This window comes from Tupaia chinensis, unplaced genomic scaffold (genome assembly GCF_000334495.1).
Source record: "Tupaia chinensis unplaced genomic scaffold, TupChi_1.0 Scaffold000187_1, whole genome shotgun sequence".
NCBI classification, from domain to species: Eukaryota; Metazoa; Chordata; class Mammalia; order Scandentia; family Tupaiidae; genus Tupaia; species Tupaia belangeri.
In genome coordinates, this window is record NW_006159662.1 from 1893025 (window position 1) to 1916696 (window position 23672).

Here is a 23672-nt window from a genome sequence, read left to right on the forward strand (position 1 = left end):
CTCTAAAAAAAAATCTTCGCGGAAAAAAAAAAAAAAAAAAAAAAAAACCAACCCAAAAAGAATCAGCAGGATTTTCTGATAGGAAGAATAAGGGTGTGAAAGAAAGAAATGAATTAGGGACGACTCAGTGTGCTTCGCTGATTTGGAGAAAACTGGGTGAGAACCAGGGGTTCTGCCTCAGCAGGGAGAGGTGTGCGATGCCCATTAGTTTCAGGGTAGGTGTTTAGGAAGAGTTCGGATGTACACGTCTGGAGTTCAGGGAAGAGACTAGGAGCAGATGTGTGAACTAGAAGGCATAAGCCTATAGATGGCATTTGAAACTGGGGGACTAGAGAGAAGACTCTGGGACTGACTAGAAAACATCAGAGGGTGTTAAGGTGGGGTCACATAAAGGAGATGGAGTAAAAGCTGCTAGCCAGTGAAGATAAACTCCAAGAGTGTGATTTTTTAAAATAATGACTTCATTTAATACACACACACACACGTGTATATATATTTATTATTATATTTTAATTTGTCCAGAGAGAGACAGAGAGAAAGAGAGACAGAGAAAACAAGCCACCAGGTTTGGGATTCAAACTGGCCAGCCATGTGGGAGTCCAGTGCCTCAACTTTTTCATACTCTCTCCTCTCTAGCTAGGGGAAACTGCATGTATTTAAGATATTGGAATCTCCCTGATGACCAACATTAGACTTAGAATCTGGGAAAGCATTAGTTAATGACATTAAATTTATTGGTAATTAACCACGTTAGGGCTACAAAAACAACGATTTCTTATGTTTCACCAAATCATACTCCTTTAGTGAACTAAGTCACTAGGACTTGGGGTCAATTTATCAATAACACATAATAATTCAGCATAATTTGGCATAGGTGCTCAAAATGCTTTAAGATTTTATAGCATATTTTTATAATTTTGGAAATAGAAAAATGTCGATATAAGAAAAGGGTGGGGGACCAGCAGGTGGCATGGTGGTTAAGGCATTAGATTCCCACATGGTTCAAGTCCCAGACCTGGTTGCTTGCTTTCTCACTTTCTCTCTCTCTCTGGCAAGCACACATGTCCTATGGCAAATTTAAAAAATATTAATAATAAATAAAATTAAATGATTCTTTAAAAAAGTTAAAGAAAAAAGGCAGGTAATTATAGAAAAGCAATCCTTGAGTAGGGGTGTGGGATACAGTACTACAGAGAAGGCCTTAGATGGGAGAGCACATATTTCCTTCTGTAAGGTGTCCCTTTACTCTAGAGATGGGAAGGTAGACTATATGGATATAATGCACCTGAGTAGGCTTGACATGGGCTGAAAGGAAGTCTCTTTATTCGCTTCCACTTTCCCGAGGAAATGGAGGCTGTTATCTCAGAGTAGGACTGGACAGACAAATGTGAGAGGTCTGAGAAGAAAAGACAGCTGTGAAGTCTTCTCTGAGAGTGGGAAAATAAATGAACTTTTGTAGTGTTGATGGCCCAACCTGAGCATTTTTGGCCTCAGGTTTAAGTGAGAGCAGTTACCATGTCTCCCCTCCTGTACCATGTTTCAACTTTTCAGACACAGTAGTAGGTATATGTGTATTTGATTTAGCCAGGGTTGGGGAGTTGCCAGTGAGAAAAGTGGAGAAACAGAGAAAGAGGCATGGAAGGGAGTGATTTCGGGGGTAGACCATGAAATCTGAGCCAGGAAGTGAAGACATTAATGGGAAGTGAGAAATGGCAACATCAGTGGATTGAAAATCTCATGGGGTGAAAACATGTTGCAGTAAAGATGCTGAACCAAGTTAAAAACATGGGCTCTCTGTCTCTGGAGAGTGCACGCACCCTATAGCAAAAACCTCTCAAACAACAACAACAACAAAACCATGGGTACAACTGGCAGAGAGAATGGAATGGCTGAGACCAAGACTTTGAAGGTGGTGGCGGTACTGCGACCGTCAAGGTGCTAGGTCCTACCCACAAAGAGGTGGCTGCAGTGAAGCAGTGATGAGCTCAAGACCCGAGTGGCCAGTGGGCCGTACGGTTCTCACTAATGGGTCAGCCCACTCAGAGTCACCTTGGTTAGGGAGACTGCGATTTGGGATAGGACATGCTTTGTTCTTCCCGTACCAGTTTTATCACCTACACGTTACGGCCATGAAAGTCAACCCCTGAGAATGAGATGGTGTGAAAATCAAAGTTCACAAGAGAAGTGTTATTTAATTAAATGAAAGTGTCTTACAAAGAGCTTTTCCTAACTTTACCAATCTCTTATTTGGAACTGAAAACTTAATGAAGAGCCATACATTTCTGCAAGAACAAAACACCTCATTTTGGGTCTACGACTCTAAACTGAAGTAACACTTTACTATTAAAATAGATAGAAAACCATTTCTTGCTTTCTTCCCATCATTAATATATAATTTTCTGCCATCACTATTTCCCAATCATAATATGTATTAAAGCAACTTTTCTTGTTGAAAATATCTTACTATCCTTCGATTTTCATTTTCTCTGTTCTCCAGGATATTTACAAGAGAAAAATGACTTTCTCTTTCCCCTTGGAGATCATTCACAGTTAAGAAAGGGATAGAATTAGTTTGCACCCCATTGCTCTAAAACAGACCCAGAGAGCGCAGAGAAAATGCTTCCACATCTATTAAGAGCAGCATCTGATGCAGTTGACAAGGGCACCTAAAGCAATCAAACAGTCGGCCCATTTATAATGGAAGGTTTTTTATTGAACTATTTTTGGTCCCTGTGATATATTATCTCCACAAGAAACCAACCAGATTAAAATGAAATATTACAATGGAACAACAAAACTTCAGTTTTATTTAGGGAAAAAAGGCAACATTCCAAACAAGCGTCCCTAATCTCTCAAAGACAATGATAAGGCAATCTAGCAGCTTTCAAAAGTCAAAGTGACTTTCAAGCATTGCTATTTAAGCTGATGGAAATTTCTATAGATGTCAATGCAAAATTTAAAAAGAGTACAAATACTTTTAAAAAAATGAGTGTATAAAACTTGAGAACTTATACAGAATAAAAACTCCTTTTTAACATTTTTAAGTTTGCAGACAAAGACATTGTTTTTCTAAAGATATTGTTGAGCAGAACAACTATGCATATGGAAGTAAAGATAACAATTAAAGCACAGAAAAAAAAATCCAGACTATAACATTATTTCAAATAATAAGAAAACACATGGGTGAGCATTTCCTCTGGACCTAGGTGACTAGCAGGGCACTATAAGAGGACAACACTTCAGTTATTCTCGGAAAAACATGAGGAAAAGCCCTGGTGTTTGTTCAGGGACACGGACCAATAATTTTGCTAGGAAGGGTACATTGAGAAGATTCCCTAAGTCTAATGGATCTAGAATTAAGTCCAAAGTGACGGAATAGGAGCTGAAGGTCAGTCAGATACCAAGTACTCAAGGACATCAACCAAGGTAGAAACAAGACACAGGTAAGGGGACGTGTGGACAGAAGGTGTGGATAACGAGGAGTTAGGAACCCTGATCTTTTTATATTGGGGAAAAAGAAATGTGGGAATAGCATGAAAGGAAGAAACCAATTACCTTGTGAAGCAGGAGCCTCTATCTTTTGCTCATGCTGACCTACCTGAGCCAACAACTTGGCTGGGCAATGGCATGGAGGCAAACAATTCCTGATACAGGAATTGTTTTAGAGAAAGCTATACTAGAATCTTGCTTCTGCAGTTTTTTTTTTGTTTGTTTGTTTTTGTTTTTTTAAGAGAGAGATTTTTGCTATAGGGTACGTGTGTGGCCAGAGAGACAGAGAGACAGAAAGAGAGAAACTATTCCCCAGGGAGGATGGCCATGACACAATCCCTCCTCCTCCACTCTCCTCTTGAGATTTTGGGCACTCATGCACACATGCCCAGTGTGTTCAAGAGGCTGGATCTGGGACTCAAACATTGTGGTTGGCCATTTGGGAGTGCAGTGCCTTAACACCACCATGCCACCTGCTATACCATCATGCTATTTTTATAAAAGCTAAAGTCAAAATAATACACCTATTTGACCTCCATTCTAGGTGAAAAAAAACCCCTTCAGGTTCCAAGAGTATATTGCTGAGGCCATTAATTAACCACATCATCCCTTGTCCTGTGTGAGAACCTCTTGCAAATTTTTCTATAATGATTTCAATTCTGGGCTGTCAGGTGACATTGTGGAGAAGGATGCTGGACTCCCTCTCACATAGTCAACCTTGATTTGAGTCCCAGACCTGAATAAAGAAAGTTAAATAAAATCTTAAAATGGAAAAAAAAAAAAAAAAAAGATTTCAATTCCAAGAGTTTGAACTAATGACTTTTTCTTTTTTTCCTGGAGAGGTTTTTGTAATAGGGTGTGTGCGCTTGCCAGAAAAAAGAGATAGAAAGTGAGAAATCACCCCCCCCCAGGGGGGATGGTCACGCCACAATCCCCTTTCCTCCTTTCTCCTCTCAGGATCTTGGGCACGCAGGCACAAGGGCCCAGCGTGAGTTGGGCCCAGCGTGAGTTTAAGCCACCAGGTCCAAAACTTGAACCGCGGTTGACTACATGGGAGTCCAGCAACATAGCCATTATGCTAACTGCTGGTCTCTGAACTAATGACTTTTTTTTTTTTTTAGAATTATTTGGTTAACTTTATTTATTATTTTATCATTATTATTTTTCAGTTTGATCAGAGAGAGACAGAGAGAGAGAGAGGTAGTGAGAAAGCAAGCCACCAGGTCCGAGACTTGAACCGTGGTCGGCATGTGGGAGAGTCCAGTGCCCCCAATCACCACACCACTTGCCGGCCCCGAACTAATGACTTTTTAAAGAGATTTTTAAAATTTAATTTTGATTATTATTATTATTATTTAAAATGTGCTATAGGGCATGTGTGCTCCCCAGTGAAAGAGAGAGAAAGAAAGTAAGAAAGTAGGCTGCCAGGTCCACGACTTGAACCACAGTCGACCATGTGGGAGTCCAGCACCTCAACCAGCTGCCCCTGAACTAAAAGTTTATCTCACTCAGTCTTGGTCTAATGCTCTCTTCACATTAGTTACTGGAAAAATGTGGTCAACTGATGTTCCTCAGCAGGAGCTACACAAACTCTCACGGCATGCTCATTTTCATAAGACCTACCTCTAACTTGACTTGATTATTTTATTTTCTTTTTCCTTAGACTTGATTCCTTACTTAAAAAAAATCTTGCAGTTAAAAGTCACCTTCGACCTCCAATATTTTCCTCCCAATGATATGAAACAAAGAAAGTGGAAAGCAAAAGACAACAAATAAAACCCCCACACCCACAGCATAACTTCAAGCTAGAAAATGCCAAGTCTTTAAAATAACTGTAAGTAAAAAAGATAATTGTTTCAGGCAAGAGTCACATATGGATGGTAAAATTAGTGGACAAAAGTCTAAGAATATTTGTGTAGTTTCAAAATATTTTTCTCAAGACATTTTATATTTCACAGAAGGAAATGAGTAACTTTACAGCACAGAAACCCAGTAGACATCTACATGGGGCAAGTGATCAGTGTCAACACCTCCAGCCAGAAGGAACTTTTGATGTCATGCAGCCCTTGATACAATGCACTTGAGGAAAGCCCAGTATCACTTCGGTATTATTCTTCTGTATTGAGGTTATGCATTTTTCATAAAATGCAAAAGAACTGGACATACCCAAAGTGAGAAACATTCTGCAAAATAATTGGCTAGTATGGAACCAGCAGGTGGTGTAGTAGTTGAGGCACTGGATTCCCACATGGCCAACCACAGTTTGAGTCCCAGACCTGGAGGCTTGCTTCCTCACTTTCCCTCTCTTTCTCTGGTCAAATTAAAATCAATTAACTAATTTAATTAAATAAATAATTCTACCCCCCCCCCAAAAAAAAAAAAAAAAAACTGGTTAGTATATTTTAAAAGTGTCAGTCATGAAAGGGGAGGAAAAACTGAGGAACTGTCACAGGTTGGAAGAGGCCAAAAATATGACAATTAAATGCAATGTAAGACTCCGGATTAGATCCTGGAACAACAAAAAAGACTGATGGAATGAAAATGAGATTCACAGTTATTTAACAGCATCATTAACCTATTGGTTTTGTTGACTGTGCAATGGATAAATGAGATGTTAAACATCAGAGGGAGCTGGGTGAAGGGTGATGAGATTTCTCTGTTCTATTTGTGCAACTTTTCAGTAAATGTAAATAAATAATTTAAAAAGTAAAAGTGAAAAAGCCACTTCAGTCTTTCTAAGAATGGGTGAGGTTTTCATAAAGAATTACTGTCTGACTTTTTCCCCAATGTCCTCAGCTCGTAGCTTCCCATTTTATCCCTTCACTGCTTCAGAAAATTCTTCACATTTCGTGCCAATTCAAATATTATACTTCAAGGCCCACCCCACTTCCATAAAACTTCCTCTGATTGCGACAGACCCTCTCAGATTGCTCAGCATTATACTCAAATGCAGAATTTTACTACGTGTGATTAGATCGTTTTCTGCTTCTTTTACGCATGTATTTCTCATTATCACTACAATGAGAAAGGCTCCCAGAAAGCAGTGACAAAGTTACATTCCTTTTTGTGATCTTCCTCAGCACCGAGCTAAGTTTACATTAAATGCTTGTTAAATATATGTTGACTCCTTCACTCATGAATTATTAAGGAAACTAGCGATCTGGAAGCTCATCTCATTCCTTTACAGCCACCTGTGCTATTAGATATCAAATAGAGGACTGAATGGACCACTAAGTTATGATCTAAGTAAGGTGATTCGGATAACTTCTTGTTCTCAAATGTTTGAGACTTCCTTCAATTTAATAAAGTGGCCTGGGTTGAATAAACACCTCAACACATACTAGAATTACAATAACTTATAGAAATATAGGCATAAGCTATAAATCTTTAAAAGCTAATTTAAAAATCTGTTAAAATTCCTCATTCCCTTATGATATGAAACATACACTGACATATGCAACTGTCACAAATAAGGCTCAAAGATGCCAATGTTTATGAGATGTTTTCCAAGACCCAGGGTGCTTCCTTGGAGTATCCCTGAATGTCCACTGATCTGTTAAAGTCATGCAGTGGGAACAAATGTCCATTTTCTTTGCCAAGAAAATACCATAGATGAATATTAAAAACAATTTTGTTAGCCAAAATTCACATCTGCACACACTTACAAATGTAGCTCTTCTTTTTCTCAATAAAAATTTGTAATATATTCTCAAAAACACAAAAAATGTTGTACAACACACCACTCCTGGCTGGTTAAGTCTGTTGGCCCTCAGTGCAGTGATAAGTCTATGCTACTAGAGCAATTAGAGTACTCTCATTTGTGGAAATATATTTTCACGAACGAATGCATAAAAGTAGACTAGTAATTTTTTAAAATATATCTCAGGCTTGTTAATACACATATACATACATACATTTATACATACATACATGTAAAGTTCAAAATATACTTTAGTAATGTAACCAATGAAAGGAACTCAAATATTTTTAAGAGGACTATGAAATAAAACATGAGAGCTAAAGAGATTTTCAATGCAATTTAGGAATTCCGATGCTTAAAAAAATTTCCTGGGATAGCTGTTAGCATGGAAGTTAAGGTGGTTGGATCCCACATGGCTGACTACACGCTTTGTGTCCTGGACCTAAAGGCATGAAAAACAGGCCAGGCTGTATGCAGGCCTGTCCAGTATCTTGACAGGAGAATGGAGAAGAGACTGCAGCGTGGCTCTCCCCACTGGGGGATGCTTGCTCACTTTCCTTCTCTCTCTCTGGCAAGGACACACAGCCTCTGACAACATTTTTTAAAAATACTTTTGAAGGTCAGACATCATAAACAATGCTTTAAATTTTTTTCTTAACAAAATCTTAATGTGTGGAGATGAAATACGTTTTGAAATGATGTTGCACAAGAAAACATATTGGGTCTGATATCTATATTAGGATTCACAAACCTTTTACAGTAATTAGGCAAGGTTCTCAAAACAATGAACTATTTAAAATTCATGCATAAACAATATTATTTTTAAATTTCATCATGTTAATTTTTAAAAGAATGACTACTATGTAAAGTTAAAACCATAAAGAGTTGATATCTTTGAAAACAGGTACTTAAAATACTGGGCCATTCAGTGGCATGGTGGTTAAGAGAGCTGAATCCCACATGGCTGAGTGCACAGTTCGAGTCCCACACTCAGTGAGAAACATGTCAGCATGTGTGCATGCATGCTCACAATCTCGAGAAGAGAGAGATGAAGGAGAAGGGGTTGCAGCGTGACCATCCCCATGAAGGTGCTTTCTCACTTTCTCTCTCTCTGACACTCTCCAGCGAGCACATATGCCCTCTGGCAACATTTTTTAAAAATAGCTATTGCTTTTCCTAGCCTATGTGTATTTATGTTGCTGTTATTTTTGAAGATCATATGCATGTCGCAGGACACAACAAAGTGGGAAATTGTAAATGCTCCTGCTTACATATCACACATGCAACTTCTCTGGTCCATTTCCTTCTTCGCAAGTTACATTTGTTTAGAGAAGCGATTTTCTAAAATTCACTGAACTAATAATAAAATAACATTTTATGAGAAACAAAATGTTGAGATATGTGACATTAAAATTAATCCATTCTAGGGTAAACTATTAAAAAACAGGTTTTTAATCTGATGATTTATGTAGAGAACCCCTCAAATCTTCCATGTCCATAGGTCAGAAGACTCAATTTCATTAAGATTTTAGTTCTCTCCACACTGAGACACAGATTAAACACACACACACACACACACACACACACACACGCGCGCGCGCGCGCACGCTCACAATTCCCAGCAGGATTTTGTGCAGAATTCATTACACTGATGCTAAGAAAAGCAAAGAAACTATCATAAGCAAAACATGCTGAAAAACATCCTTGGGCAACTCATCCTACTGGTCTCCTTGTTTGACTATTAAAGATACATTAACCAAAACAGTATGGAATTAGAAAAGGACAGGCATACATAGCAATGGGACAAAAGCAAGAGTCCCATGGTAAATCCCACACACATGGTCAATTGTTTCTTAACAAAGCTGCAAAGGCAGTTCAGTATAGAAAGAATAGTTTTTCCAACAACTGATACAGAAACAATAGAATCTTAAACTAAATTGGTGCTGGCAGGCAGCATGGTGGTTGGGGTGCTGGACTCCGATACGGCCAACTGTGGTTCACGTCCTGGACCTGGCAGCTGACTTTCTCTTTCTCTCTCTCTCTCCCACTCTGTCCCTCTCTGGTCAAGTTGAAATAAATAAAGTCAAATAAAAATAATTATTTAAAACAAAGAATCTTAAGCTAAACCTTACAACATTTACAAATATTGACACAAAATGGACCATACTTAAATATAAAACCTAAGACTATAAAACTTCTAGAAGAAAATCAGAGAAAATCTTTGTGACCTTAGGCTAGGCAAAGATCTCTTAGACATGACACCAAAAGCATGATTAATAAAATAACAAACTGAGCCAGCTGATGGCATGGCATTAATGCAATGCTCAGTGATGCCAGATCCACATGGCAATGTCCCAGGCTCAGGTCCCGAGGTCTCCTTTGTACACACTGAACACACATGCACATGACTGTCATCTGAGTTGGATGGGGTGGGTTGGGGCATAACGACCCTGTTGCAGATCTTTCTCTAACTCTTTCTGAAGAAATAGATGAATAAACTTTTAAAAAAGAATAAACTGACAAACTAAACTTATAAAAATTAAGGACCCCTACTCTTTGGAAGACTTTGTTAAAAGACGAAAAGTCAAACCATTCACTGGGAGAAAATGTTTGCTAATCACATACTTCATAAATTACTTGTATCCAGAATGCTTAAATAATTCTCAAAAATTAATAATAATAAACAACAATATGAAATCAGAAGAAGATTTTAACAGGCAGTTTATCAAAGAAGATATTTAGATGACAGAAACATGAAAGGTGTTCAACATCACTAGTCATTAGAGAAATACACATATGATGACACCTATTACGACGACTAAAATAATATTACAAGCTCAGCAATACCAATTGCTGGTGAGAATGTAGCATAATGGAAACTCTGACACATCAGAGTTACATTGATGGGAAGGCAAAATAGAAACTCTGAAAAGCAGTTTGGTGGATTCTAAGAAAGTTAAAAAATATACCTAATATACAACCCCACAACCCTATCCTTTGCTGTTTAACTTAACCAAGTGAAGTTAAAAAATATATTCACACAAAATCTTTATGTGAATGTTTAATAGCCCAAGTTGTCTCAACTGGAGAATGAATAAATACAATTTGGTACAGCCATACAATGAGATATTACTAAGCAATAAGAAGAAATGGACTACTGCTACGCCACGACGCGAGTGAAACTCAAATCCATTACTCTATGGGCAAAGAAGCCAGACTCAAAGGCTGAACACTGAACCGTTCACTTATATAACATTCCAGAGAAGGCAAATGTGCAGCCATTGAAATGGATGGGTGGCTACTTTGTGTTAGGGTAGAAAGGAGGAGGTGGGGCTGATGACAAAGGGAATAGAGGGTAGCTGAGGTGATGGAAGTTTATCTGAATTACAACAATGGCTTGTCAAAACTTACAGAATCACACACAACACATACATAAATTATATTTGTTGTTAAAATAGAAGAGAGAATGAAGAGTTCGAGGAGTACAGGGATCCATCTGATTTCTTCTGAGGTGGTGTGGGAGGGAGGAGGACAGGGACAGGCAGCATCCTTGCACAAGGATGAGGTGGTACCAGTCTTCCAGGCAAAGGAACATGTGAAGCCACGAAGGGGGACTGTTTACATTCTTTCTGTGGAAAAGGTTTTTGTCTGGGTGGGCACAATACAGATCCCATCTGTGGTGGGGGATGGCAAAGAAAGGTAGAAGGACACCCCTTCACACCCACGATGATGTCTATCAGAAAATAAAGTGTGGACAATGATGTAGAGAAACTGGAACCCTCGTGCACTGAGGTGAGAATATAAAATGGTGCAGCTACTATGGAAAACATATGGCAGTTTCTCAAAAAATTAAAAATAGAATTATAATCTTTATCAATTCTACTTCTGGGTATGTACCCAAAAGAATTAGAAACAGCAAGTAGAGCAGGTACTCGTGCACCCACGTTCATAGCAGCATTATTCACAATAGCCTAAAGGTGGAAGCAGCCCAAGTGTCCACCACAGATGAATGGATAAGCAAACTGTGGTACATATGTGCAAAGGAATATTGTTCAGCTCCAAAGAGAAGAAATTCCGACACATGCTACAGCACAGATGAACCCTGAAGACATTAGGCTAAGTGAAACAAGCCAGTCGCAAAGGACAAGTACTATACAATTCCACTCATCAGGTACTCAAGAGTAGTCAAATAGGCACGGACAGAAAGTACAATGGTGGTTATCAAGGGCTGAGAGGAGGGAGTAACATCATTGTGTAAGGGATACAGCTTTGGTTTTGCAAGCTGGGAAAGTTTTGGAGATGGGTGGTAGTGATGGTTGTACACAATGTGAATGAATTTAATGCCACTGACCTGCACGGTAACAAACTGGCTAAAATGGTAAACTTTGTTATGTATATTTTAGCACAATTTAAAATTAATTAATTAAAACGAATAAATAAGAAAAACAAGAAAAGGTAGCAAGGAAGAAAAAAAAACAGAAAGAAGATTATGGAAATCCTTGAACAGACAGCTTAGAAATGGTGGCAACTTCACTTCATATGGGCAATGATACTCTGCAAGACTTTAAGCAGAAGAAGGACATGCCATTAGTGCATAATCTACCTCTTCCAGGAAGTTTATTATTCCACCATAACTCTTAGCCTTGTAGATACTTCCTGGGATTTCCCCAGGGCATGATGTCTGACAGATCTAGAGGAAGGCCCGATATCAGTTGAGTATAATCAGTTTTGTTCCATTACTCCCCACTAAAATTAGTTGCCTTGAGGAGTGGCTATTATTGCGCTCCCAGGGCCAATCCAGCTCAGCAATGAGATTCGTTTTTTAGCAAGATGATCTCTGTCTCAGGAACTCAGGGCATCTCAGTCTTACCTTCCTCTCCTTGAGGCCAGATGGTCCTGGGTGTCTCAGGGGCCTGCAGGCATCATCGCTCTCTTCCTTCATCCCTATCAGTCCTAGGGCTTGGCTTTCTTTGGCAGGTGGGCAGTCCAAAGTCAGAGAAGCCCATGTTTCCTTTGACCCCATTAAGATCCCAGAAGTGATGAGAGCCCCCTGTGCAGGCTGCAGGACAGGCAAAGCGGCTTCCTGCTTCTTATCTTTGATGCTAATGAGGGCACAGGCTCCCAGCTGGGACAGAAAGGTGACTTGGGTCCAGGAAGTTAAGAGTATTTGGGAGCCCCCCACTCTCTCAGGCAGGGGTGAGCAGGAGGTACTGACATCATAATCACACTCTTGGTTGCTGATGTCAGCTAAAGTGATGCCAGGACTGAAGGGCAAGCACACCCCTTCTTTTTCTTTGGTCTCCTAGGGGCAGAAAAGAAGCTGACTGAAGATGTTCTAAGGCTTAGGGACAAGGAACAATGGGACTAGATGGTGACCTCTGTGCATCAAAGTGCTTAAAACGTAGAACATTTAGAAAATACAAATTCAATTAAAAATCACACAAAAAATCCTATCCCAGAGGGACATGAGCTAGCATATTTCTTTCCCTTGTCTTCCTGTGTGCAAGCTTATCAAGGGCTTACATTCTTGCTCTCACAGCCCATAACAAATCCATCAGAAAGCTGGCTGGCTCTAACTTTAAAATACACCCAGAACCCGACCACATCCCTGCTACCACTCTGGTCTAGACCACCATCATCTTCTCTTGCCTGTATTAACCAAGTGTCCTAATTTGTTTTCACCGTTGTTCTCACACAACTGGAATGACCTTTTAAAGCTGCAGTCAGATAGGATCCCTCTGTGGCTTAATACTGGCATGTTCTTTCACTACTGAGGTCAAGGTCAAAGTCCTTGGAACAGCCTCAGGGGTCCTACATAATCAGAGCCTTAGAAACCCTCTAAGATCATCTCCCACTCTCCCCCCTTGTCCACTCTCACCAGGCTGTTTCCCTGCTTTTCCTTGGTCATGCTAGTTACCCTCTGCCATAGGGCCTCTGCACTGGCCATTTCCACTATCGGCAATTTCAAGTGTCAACATGACTCAGTGAATTCCTTTTCTTGGTCATATGGTACCTTCCTGATTAAGTCAGTCCTGATTACATCAAGTAAATGGTCCCAACCCTGGTAGTCCAGGCCCCCTTAATCTTCTCTACTACTTCTTTTTCAATAGCACTTAGACAGTTTAAAAATGTATAGGCACCCTACTAAGGTGAGTTATCAAAACAGTGCCATAAATTATTGCACCCAGTCTTATAATTTTCTCATCACTGAAGATACTAATGAAATACATCTATTTTTTCACTTTATATTATTGTGTTATTTTTTAAAAAAATGCACTGGCCAGTAAGTCTCCTACAGATTTAGCCATGAAATTGAAAGGATAAAAAGATTTGCACGATTATCAGCACTAATCTTAAACACACACATGCATCCAAAACGAACAGATCCCCCCAAACCAAAAGCACACAAGCACGTGTGTGCACACATACACGAGTCTTATGGCACAAATACATGCTCCTCTTACTTGCTTAAATGCTCAATTTAGATTAAGCTGTTCTTCCAAGAACTTCTCAAGCCTGATCACTATTTTTTGCTGCACTGATCTAAGTGATTTTTATTTATTCCACAATAGGTAGAAATTTTCTGCTTATGAGCATTCAAAAAGACAAAACAATAACTTCCAGTTAAATGGCAAGACTCTCAGTTTTTAAAAGGCTCTATTAAAATACTAGAAAGTGGGGCCAGCAGATGGCATAGTGGTTACATTGCTGAACTCCCACAGGGTTAACCACAGTTCGAGTCCTAGACCCACAGGCTAAAAAAATAGCTGGGCACGTGTATGTTTGTAGTGCTCAAGATCCCGGGAAGAGAATGGAGGAGAAGGAATTGTGGTGTGGCCATGTCCCCGAAAGGTGATCTCCCTCTCACTCTCTGTCTCTGCCAAGAGCATGTGCCCTAAGGCAAAAACCTCTAAAAAATAATAAAAATAAAATAAAATATTATAAAGTTAGGCTATAAAAATAACAAAGAATTAATCTTGTAAATTTTAAATGTTCACCTTAAAAATAAACAATGATCCGCTTATAATTTTAGATTTTATTTTCAAATAATCTTAACTAAGTATACTGCTTTTAAATTGTCCCCAAATAAAAGCTAGTTGTCTTGCCTAGGAAAGCTAGATTAAAGTTAATCTATTGATTTGCTCTCCCAGATTGCTAGAAAGCAGGAGTGAGCTTTCACAAGCAGCAGAGAAGCAGCAGGACAAAAAGCAGAAGAGTCCCCAGGAAACTCTGAAAGGCGCCATCTCTGCAGGGCTCCTGGTTGGCCCAGAGTTCCCAGGTCCCCTCCAAAGGGATGGTCCATCTCCAACTATGTAAACATTCAAGCATGCATGACCTTAGATGCCCCACTATTTTCGTTTAATAAACAACCCCCCCCCAAATTATGCCAGTATTTATCTAGTGAACTCCCTGTAAAACAGGTGCCTCAAAGTAGAACCAGTTAAAGTAGGAGAGAACTGGGGGCTGATGTAATAAAGAAGAGTCTAAGAACCTACACTTGTTGTTACAAAAAGAGATACGGAAACTGATTTAACTAGAATAATTTAATTAAATTTTTGTATTTTGTCAAAATGAAAAGAAAAGGCTTAACTTTTGAATAAAAGAAGATATAATTCCTTTCACCACTCAGTTTACAATCAAGGTCATTCAAAAGCCCCATTAGAACTTTAAACATTAACATAAATGAATACCAATCCATCACATCCAAGTTATGTACATATCCTAAGTTTTCTGAGTTGGCATTTGTCTATTTTTTTCCTTCATAAATTAATTCATTATTAAGTTAGAAGTGTTCTTATTGACTATTACATAAGGCTGTAGCTTATACACCCAGAAGAATATGCCAATTGTAGGTTAACTTATATTTGTAGGCTATCGTAAGAATTATACCAAGGACTGTTTGTCAATTTTTATAAATCTAAACTGTTTGAGGATAATATTTAATTTACATTTTAAGGATATAAAACTTCACATTTTTTTAGCACAGGAAAAAGATCAAAGTAAAAAGAACAGAATTTAGATTAGAAATTCATTTTAAGCCAAAATGACAATGTCTTCATAAGTTAATATTAATCCTTTAATTATAAATTTCAAAGGTTTAAGTAGTTTCTATGACCTTAGCTTTGAATAATTATGCCATATGGAGCTTTTCTTAAATTTGAAAAAGATGCTGAATTGTTGCTCAAAGCCTTTTAATGACTTCAGGCTGGCAGAATTCCAGTATAATCCTTCAGATACCACTTAAAATTATAGACCAGGAACCTAAACGGGTAAATACTATGTCAAATTCATAAGAGCATTTTACTTAGTAGAATACATTGCAGAAAATGTTTGATGTGCTGGTATATTTTTAAATATCCAAATGTGAAGATTAAAACAACTATAGTAAAGAATTCACAAAAGAAAGATGGACAGATTTGACTAAAAACAAATAAAGGTTTTTGTGTATCATAAAATTAAAAGGCAAATGTTTTTAATATAGATGATAAAGTTTCTATTGTCCTAAACAGGAAATGAAACTATATAAAGAATCTAAGAACCTATGCTTCTTCTTGTTACATAAGGAGATACACACAAACTGATTTAAGTAAAATAATTAATTTGGTTTGATTTTTGTCGAAATGACAACAAAAAGCTTAGCTTTGAATAAAATAAGATGTAATTCCTTCCAACACTTAAAATAAGTTCACAGTTGAGGTCACTCAAATACTATTTAAGTTGATGAGAAAAACATTAGTACCCTAAAAAAAGAGAATCTGGCAGAAGACACAAACAATAATTCCCAGAAAACAAGTAATGAATTGATTGTAAATATTTGATGTCTTACTCTTAAAAAACCCAGCTTTAAGATAACTGTTTTTTTTTTTTCCACACAAAAGTACAAAAAATTAAGATAAGATATTGACACTAAGGACTGGTTAGGTAAAACATACTATATTAAGGTAACTATAAATTGGTGTAAACTTTCTGAAATACAAATTGACTTGGTAATTCTACATAAATAAATATTTCAAGTTAAGGGGATTTTAAGTAAAGGGGAAAAATAAAAATGTTGACAACATTTATGTATAAAGACTGTAATCTCTACATTAAATGACTATTAAAATTTTAAATGTTTCAAAATAAAGGAATAATACAATATATGATGCTGCATCTAAAAAATATAAGAAAACAATGAAAATTATACTTTCAAAGACTGCAAAATGACATTGAAAAATTCTTAGCATAATTTAAAAAAGCAAGAGACAAAAACTAGTATTGTCTTGGTCAGCAAAGTTAATAAAGTTCTTTTAAGTATTATTAATAGTTGTATCTGGGCGGTAACTGTAATAGAGCATTGTATGCTCTTTTCCGTTTTCTAAGATAGCCTCAATTTCAAAAAGACTTTTTTTTTTTTTAAATTGTGGAATAGATTCTAAAACAATAGTAAAATTTAAATACCAAAGATTTTAATCAATCTTCTGAAAACTACCATCATTATCACTTAGTAATATTCTTTAATTTTTCAAAGGTTCATAATTTATGGGCTTTGTTTCAATTCAGTGTGAAAAGATTTTACAAGATTAGAAAAGAAGCCTTCAGTCTGCAAATGTCAATCACTTATTCTCCTGGATTCTCTTTTTCAAGTATTTTGACCTTGTAGAGGTATTTCATGTTTCTCTTAAACTACAAGCCATTGAAGATATCATCTAGGTCTAAATTGCTGCTGACAGACACTCAGGTAGGATGGGGACTTAGGAATTCTTTCATAACCTTAACATTCTAAGTGCTACTGAAACAACCCAGATCCACATGGAAAGTTACATGCAGATTATATGTTATTCTACTGCTATTGTCCTCCTCTCTTTGAACCTCAATTTTACACTAAGTGATAGAAAATTAATTTCTAAGCTCTAATTCTGACTGGATTTTGAGCTGGTAATAAATATTTTTTAAAGAATCATGCATTCATTTATTTATTTAATTCCATTTGTTATTATTATTTTTTCAATTTTACCAGAGAGAGACAGAGAGAAAAAGAAAGGGAAAGCAAGAAAGCAAGCCACCAGGTCCGGGACTTGAACAGTGGTGGGACATGTGGGAATCTAGCGCTTTTAACCACCATGCCACCTGCCAATCCTGTGCTAATAAATATTTTTAACTTTTAGATTCATTTGAACATGATAGAACATTAAACCTTTTATAAGCTATAGTGACGAGAATCAAGTATTTTATAGAACATAACAGTTACCCACTGACTTGCCAGCTAATTAATGTTAATTCATTAAAAGCAGTAACAATTTATTTGTTCACATGACAGCACAAGGGCTGTGGTGAATTTCCCAGCTGCTCATCATTCTTTTCTTTCCTTACTTAACATTTAATGAATACCTACTTTTTGCAAGGTGCTATGCATGATCCTGGGTCTTTAGAAACAAATATTTCATAAAAAATGCTTTTGAACTCAGTTCAGGTCTTTACTGCTAAGCTGCTTTTACTAGGTAGGTAAAAACATTTATCCATCAAAAAGGTAAAAACATTTATCCATCAGAAATACAAATTCCTCTTTATACGAAAAGCCCATGAGCACTGGTCCTTTACCACACAGACTTCAACAAAAACCAAGTTCACGGCGCTAAACCAGACTAGTTAAGGCTCTCTTCTCTTTCGGCTGACTCTTCCTCTCTGCCAACCAGAGCTTGAATCCTGGTTAACCTTCTCAGTGCCTTTATCAATGTCAGCTAAAATTACTGTCTTCTCATGTTACTGTTCTCTGTTCAATTTGGAGCATCCTTTCTTTCAGACACACACTGGCTGTGCTCCGTCCTTTGTCAAGAGAGCTCCAAATTCCCCTCCACCCTGTTCTTTAGTGGCACTCTAGACAAGGTCCTCCTAAGGGAATTTAGTTTCTACAGGTGGAAAGTAGAAAATAACCAAGTGAAAAAATAAAAAGATAATTTCGGATATTGAGTTGAGCTATGATGACAATGGGCTCTGAAGTAAGGTGGTATAGGTAGGCCAGACTTTAGATTAAAAGGTCAGGGAAAGACCTGAGGAGGAGGAGGAGGCGGCTGGTCATAAGAAAATCATGTGAAAGAACGTTCTGGGCAGAGTGTGGCAGGAAAGACCTGGAAGCAGGACAGAGCATAGCATGTTTGAAGAACAAACCAACATCTCACATATCGGGACTCCTGTAACCAAGGGCTGAGGAGGGCTGTGCTGGGAATTTCATTTCCACGGGCACCTCTTGGCTCACAAGCTATCGATCACCCATGATTCTCTGCCCCATTGAGCTGCTTCTCTCCTCTAGTCCCTTCTCATGTACTTCAAAATGCTCAAGATGTGCTCAGCCTAAAAATATACTCTCCTTAACTCGTGCTTTTCTTTGGAACTACTCCTTCCTTTCGAGACCAGATTTTCCCAAATAATGGCGTTCACTCATCTCCATGTCCTCACTTATCTTTTGCAGTTGTGTTTCTGACCACGCTATCACTTTCACTGCTCTGTCCAAGATCATCAATGACTGTTCAGTTTCAAATCCAGTGAACTTTCCTCAACCTTCATCTTTCCTGACTTTCTGTCACATTCTTGACAGTCCTCCTTTCCAAATGTTCTTTTTCTCCTCTTTCATGAAAATACATTCTTCTTCTCACATTCCTTTTACCTTGGTGACCCTTCCTTGACTGTTTCCTCCTTGGCCTCTTAAGTTTTTCTTGCTCTTTAAGTTCTTCTTCAAAGTTTCCCTCCCTCCTTTTCTGTTTTGATTTCTGTCACACTCTGCCCAGAATGTTCTTTCACATGATTTTCTTATGACCAGCCTCCCCCCCACCCCCTCCTCCTCAGGTCTTTCCCTGATTTCTGTCTTTTTCTTTCTCTCTTCCTGGACTCTTCTCTTTAACTGTATCATCCACTCCCATACCTCCTCAACTTTTTTTTTTTTTTTAAACAAGCTTGCCTTTTCTTAGGCTATCTGGAAACATTTTTTTAGGAGCAGGTGAACATCACAGCTGGGCATAATTTGGCACTGTAAACTCAACATGCTGCTAACTGAATCCATTCTCTTCCTCCTGAAACATACTTCTTGGTTCCCAGTGGATTAAGGGTTGAATTTATCCTCAGCAAGTGTCCTGACTGCCACGTCTGCAGTGATTCTCAAGCACGCTGCTCTGTCTATGGCCACCGGGATACCCTCACTGCCTCCCATGCACCTCTAATGTGCCCTCACGGACCTCTCGCCCAGACTAACTCAGTCATTTTCAATTCCTACTGCTATGGCATCTTGCCAATGCTGACAGAATGATTTTCCTAATAATCACTTGAATCTTGATCATTCATTTCTCAAAAATGTTCAGTAGTTTCTCAGTTAACCTCATGAAGCTAAAAAACTTACCATGGCTTTGGACTTTCAATCTTTCATCCTGATCGCTAACCACTCCCTTTGGTTGACCCAAATGCCATGTAAACAGCTTTATTCACCCTTGCTTTTGGTGTTCCTTTAATTTGGAATGCCATTCTCTATATCTACTAATCGAACCCTACATATTACTTATGCCTAGTTCAAATTACATCTGTTCTAGTTAATTTACCTAGATTTGTTCATCGGAAAATAATTTCCCCCAATTCACACTCGACCTTGCACTGTAGTTATTCATGTATGCGTGCATGACTGTGTGTCTTGTAGTCCCTATTATTTCATAATCTCTTTGAGGCCAGGAGCCCCTTCTTTTCTTTTTATTTGTATCCCCACAGTGCCTAGGATATGCTAGGCATTTTTTTGTTAAATGAATTCTAATGGTTTCTAATATCAATTTTTAAAATTATCTATAACCTGTCAATTAGTTAATAACATATATAAACCTACATTTGAAAATTTTCACATACTACTACAATGAAATGTTTTAAATGTCAATATATAATATTAGCGAGATAATCCAGGCCTACACTAGCTGCTTTAGAAGTCTGGCTTTGGTACGTCCAGTTTTCTTCAGTAGAGGTGCACTGCAGTCTGTGCCGTTCGGAACATCTAGTTAGAAATACCTTGAACTGTTAGCGGAGGTGACCGAAGCCCTGGGGAGGTGAATGCACAAGTTAAAAAGGAAGTGGCCATCCCAACGCCACTCTCCATCAGTCTTGCTTTCTTATCTGTCATTGCTGGAGGTCTAAGGCTCTTTTGTATAAGGAGTTTTCTCCAAATCCTAAAATCCCCTATATTTTTTTAGTACTCAAACACTGTTATTTTGTACTGCTTTGACAGAATTATCACTAACATCCCCACTTAGGTGTATAAAAGGTATCTCAGCTTTAACATGGCCTGACCTGCTGCTCTTGCAGTCTTTGTCCTTTCATCAAGAGGAACACCCTTTGTCCACTGGCATGGACAAGTGACACTGGTGTCACCTTTGACCACTGCCCCACCCATGCCTCATATCTAAACTAACAGCGAATTATGTCAGCCCTACCTTTAGAATACGCCCCATATTTCTCATCACCTCTACTGTTACTGCCCAGAGCCAAGTCTCTACGGCCTTTTCTCTAAACTATTGCAATGGTCTTTTAACTCATTTTTCTACTTCTGCTTTGCCCTCAATCCACCTAGTCTCAGCATGCCAACTGAAGAGATCTCTTCAAATATGAGTCTGATCAAGTCACTCTTCTCAAAGCCCACCAAGCTTCCTTCCTCACACTGTTAAAGCCCTTTCACTGGCCTAAGCAGATCCGCCCAACCTAGGCACCTGCCCAAGGTTTCTTTCCTGACCTCATTTCCTTCCCCTCTCCTCCTTGGTCATCATTTCCAGCCACGCCATTCTCCCTGCTCTCTTCTGAGAAGCCAGGCTCCCTCTGCCTCTTTAGAGCCCTTTTCCTCTTATTTCTGGGCTCAGGGATATGCTGCCATGGGTGAAGTCTGCCGAAATGGACTTCTGGATGATTTGAGGTACTATAAGCCCCTTAGAATCACATTATATCAATGGATTAATGCCTAGAATTGTGTTGTATGTATTCCTTGAGGGCTCAACATTATCTAAAGATGAAGAAAAAGAGGTAGGAAAAATTAAACAGAATTAGATATTCTTAAACAACCCTTTCTAAGTTTCTATTCTGATACAGATTGGTCTTAAGGTACTGAAGGGGAATTTATACATGTACAATTAACATTTAGTTCCTGATTAAATATATACACTTTTTTGGAACTTCATAAAGAATATTTAAGATAGTCACTTGAATGTAACTCAATTCCAAATGTGCAACCATTACACTGTTGTTTATTTCAATAATATATAATTCTATAAAAACTCTTATTTCCTCTGTAATATGTCATCATTTATGTTATATTGGTATAAAAAACTGTAAAATATAGACATAATTTTAGACAACTTAGAAGAGATCTAAATTTGGACTTAACCTAAGAAAATTTAGGGCTACAGTCCAAGTATTCAGAATCTATAAAATATATGATCATATAATATTGTTTGTTCATAATGTGTATTTAATTACCATGGGGTGGAATATTCCATATAATCCCTTGCATTCAAGTAAAGGGAAAAGTTTGGAATTTCTCTAGATTATTTTAGTGGTGCTTAGACATAGTGCAAGATACTTTGTTCATTTGCAGAGTGTGTAAGTTTGAAGACTAATTCCATGTCTGCCATCTTTCAGAAGTGAAATATCAGAGTGGTAGCCATGGATTTTAAACATGAGTTTCAACTGCCTATTAAAACTTCAGTTGGATAGCTTACCTTTTCCAACGTCATCTCTGTCTCGGCGGCATGAGTCTTTTTCAGCTCTAATTTCATCTTTTCTGACTCAGCCTTCAGCTTGTTGACGGCAGTCTCGTGGTCTCTTGCAGCCCTTTGCTTTTCCTCTTCACGGAGGAGACCAAGCTCGACCAGCTGCTGCTTCCGCTGTGAGTTGACATTAATCAGCTCTTCCCTCAGCTTGTGAACCTGGGCCTCCATGTCAGCAAGAACCTTGGGTGTTGAAGATAGGAAAATGAACAGAAGAGGTGAATAGGAAAGTCACAAAAGAAGAACTGCAGAAGGTCAATGAACACAAATTTGAAAATAAGAAATTAAAAAAAATTCTTTCCTTCTTTCTTTTCTTCCTTCCTTCCCTCATTTCCCACTTCCATATAGTTCCCTCCCAGTTCAGAGGTAAATACACCTGCAACATTTCACCATATTTCATATCCATGAACAATATATAGTTTTACTTAATTCTAATATCATTGTAAATGAAATATTATATGCGTTTTTCCAAAACTTGTTTTTTTTAAAAACATATGTCATGCTCCTATCCACCTAGTGCTATCTGTCGCATTTGGTTTCTTTCACTGATTTCTGCTTTTATTTTCACATTTCCTTCCTCCTACTTTAGATTTATTTTGTATTCCTTGTTCTAACTTCTTGAGTCCTTAACTAATTTATTTTTATCCTTTCTGATTCGTACTATAAATGTCTCCCTAACTATTGCTTTCGTTTCATCTCTTAGGTTTAGATATGTGCTATTTTCATTATTGCTTGTTCAAAGCATTTTTTAACTTCCATTATGATTTTTTTTTGTCTTATGAACTATTTAGAAGTATGCCTCTTAATTCCCAAGCACATGGAATATATTATTATAGCTTCCTGGGGCTACCCTCACAATGCACCACAAACTGGGTGGCTTAAAAGAAAAGACATTTATTTTCTCTTGGTTCTAGAGGTTGGGAGGCTGTAACTGAGGTGTCTGTCACTAGAGTTCTACAGGCTCTGAAGAGTCCATTCTGAGACACTCTCCCCGCTTCTGCTATGTGCTGGCAATTTTTGGCATTCTTTGTTCTGTGGACGATGCACTGTTCCTAATTCTGCCTCCATCTTCACATGGCTTTGTTCTCTCTGGGTGTCCGTATCTCTTTTCACAGGGGTACTGGTCATATTGGATTTAGGTCCTATGCAAGTCTAGCATCACCCAATTTTGACTTGATTACACCTGTAAAGACCCTATTTCCAAATAAGGTCACACTCACAGGTTTTGTGTAGACATGAAATTGGGGATGGGGGGCGGGTGGGGAGACCCCATTCAACCATTTTCTTTTTAAAAGAAAAAATTTAAAGAATTATTTCATTTTTTATTTTTTAATTTGACAAGAGAGGGACAGAGTGAGAGCAAGAGCGAGGGAAAGTGAGAAAGCACGAGGCCAGGTCTGGAACTCAAACCGCAGGTGGCCATGTGGGAGTCCGGCGCCCTTAACCACCGGGCCACCTGCCGGCCCCAACAGTTGCTTTTCTGTTATTCACTTCTAATTGCATTGTGGCCAAAGAATGTAGTATATCCAACATTAATTCTTTGAAAATTGTTGAGACTATTTGATGGCGAGTTATACTGTTTCTCTTTGTATCTATTAAACTTTCCTTTATATATTTTGAGGCTACAAGGTCCATATAAATTCTTTATCTTACATTAATTGTTTTATTTGTTTGTTTAAAATAGTAATCCTCATCCTCCTTTTTCCAGTACTGATTTTGCT

General features: G+C 38.1%; 1 protein-coding gene across 6 annotated transcripts in view; it reads right to left on the minus strand.

Annotated features, from left to right (window-relative positions):
- Positions 1-23672, minus strand: part of CEP112 (centrosomal protein 112) — a 462320-nt gene that overhangs the window by 162530 nt on the left and 276118 nt on the right. For 5 of the 6 annotated variants that reach the window (XM_027771158.1, XM_027771157.1, XM_027771156.1 and 2 more), the window contains exon 21: positions 21904-22134. In XM_027771158.1, the coding sequence (XP_027626959.1) occupies positions 21904-22134 (231 nt within the window). Of the gene's footprint in view, positions 1-12059; positions 12373-21903; positions 22135-23672 lie in introns of those variants that run through there. The other variant, XM_014587170.2, reaches the window with a different exon arrangement.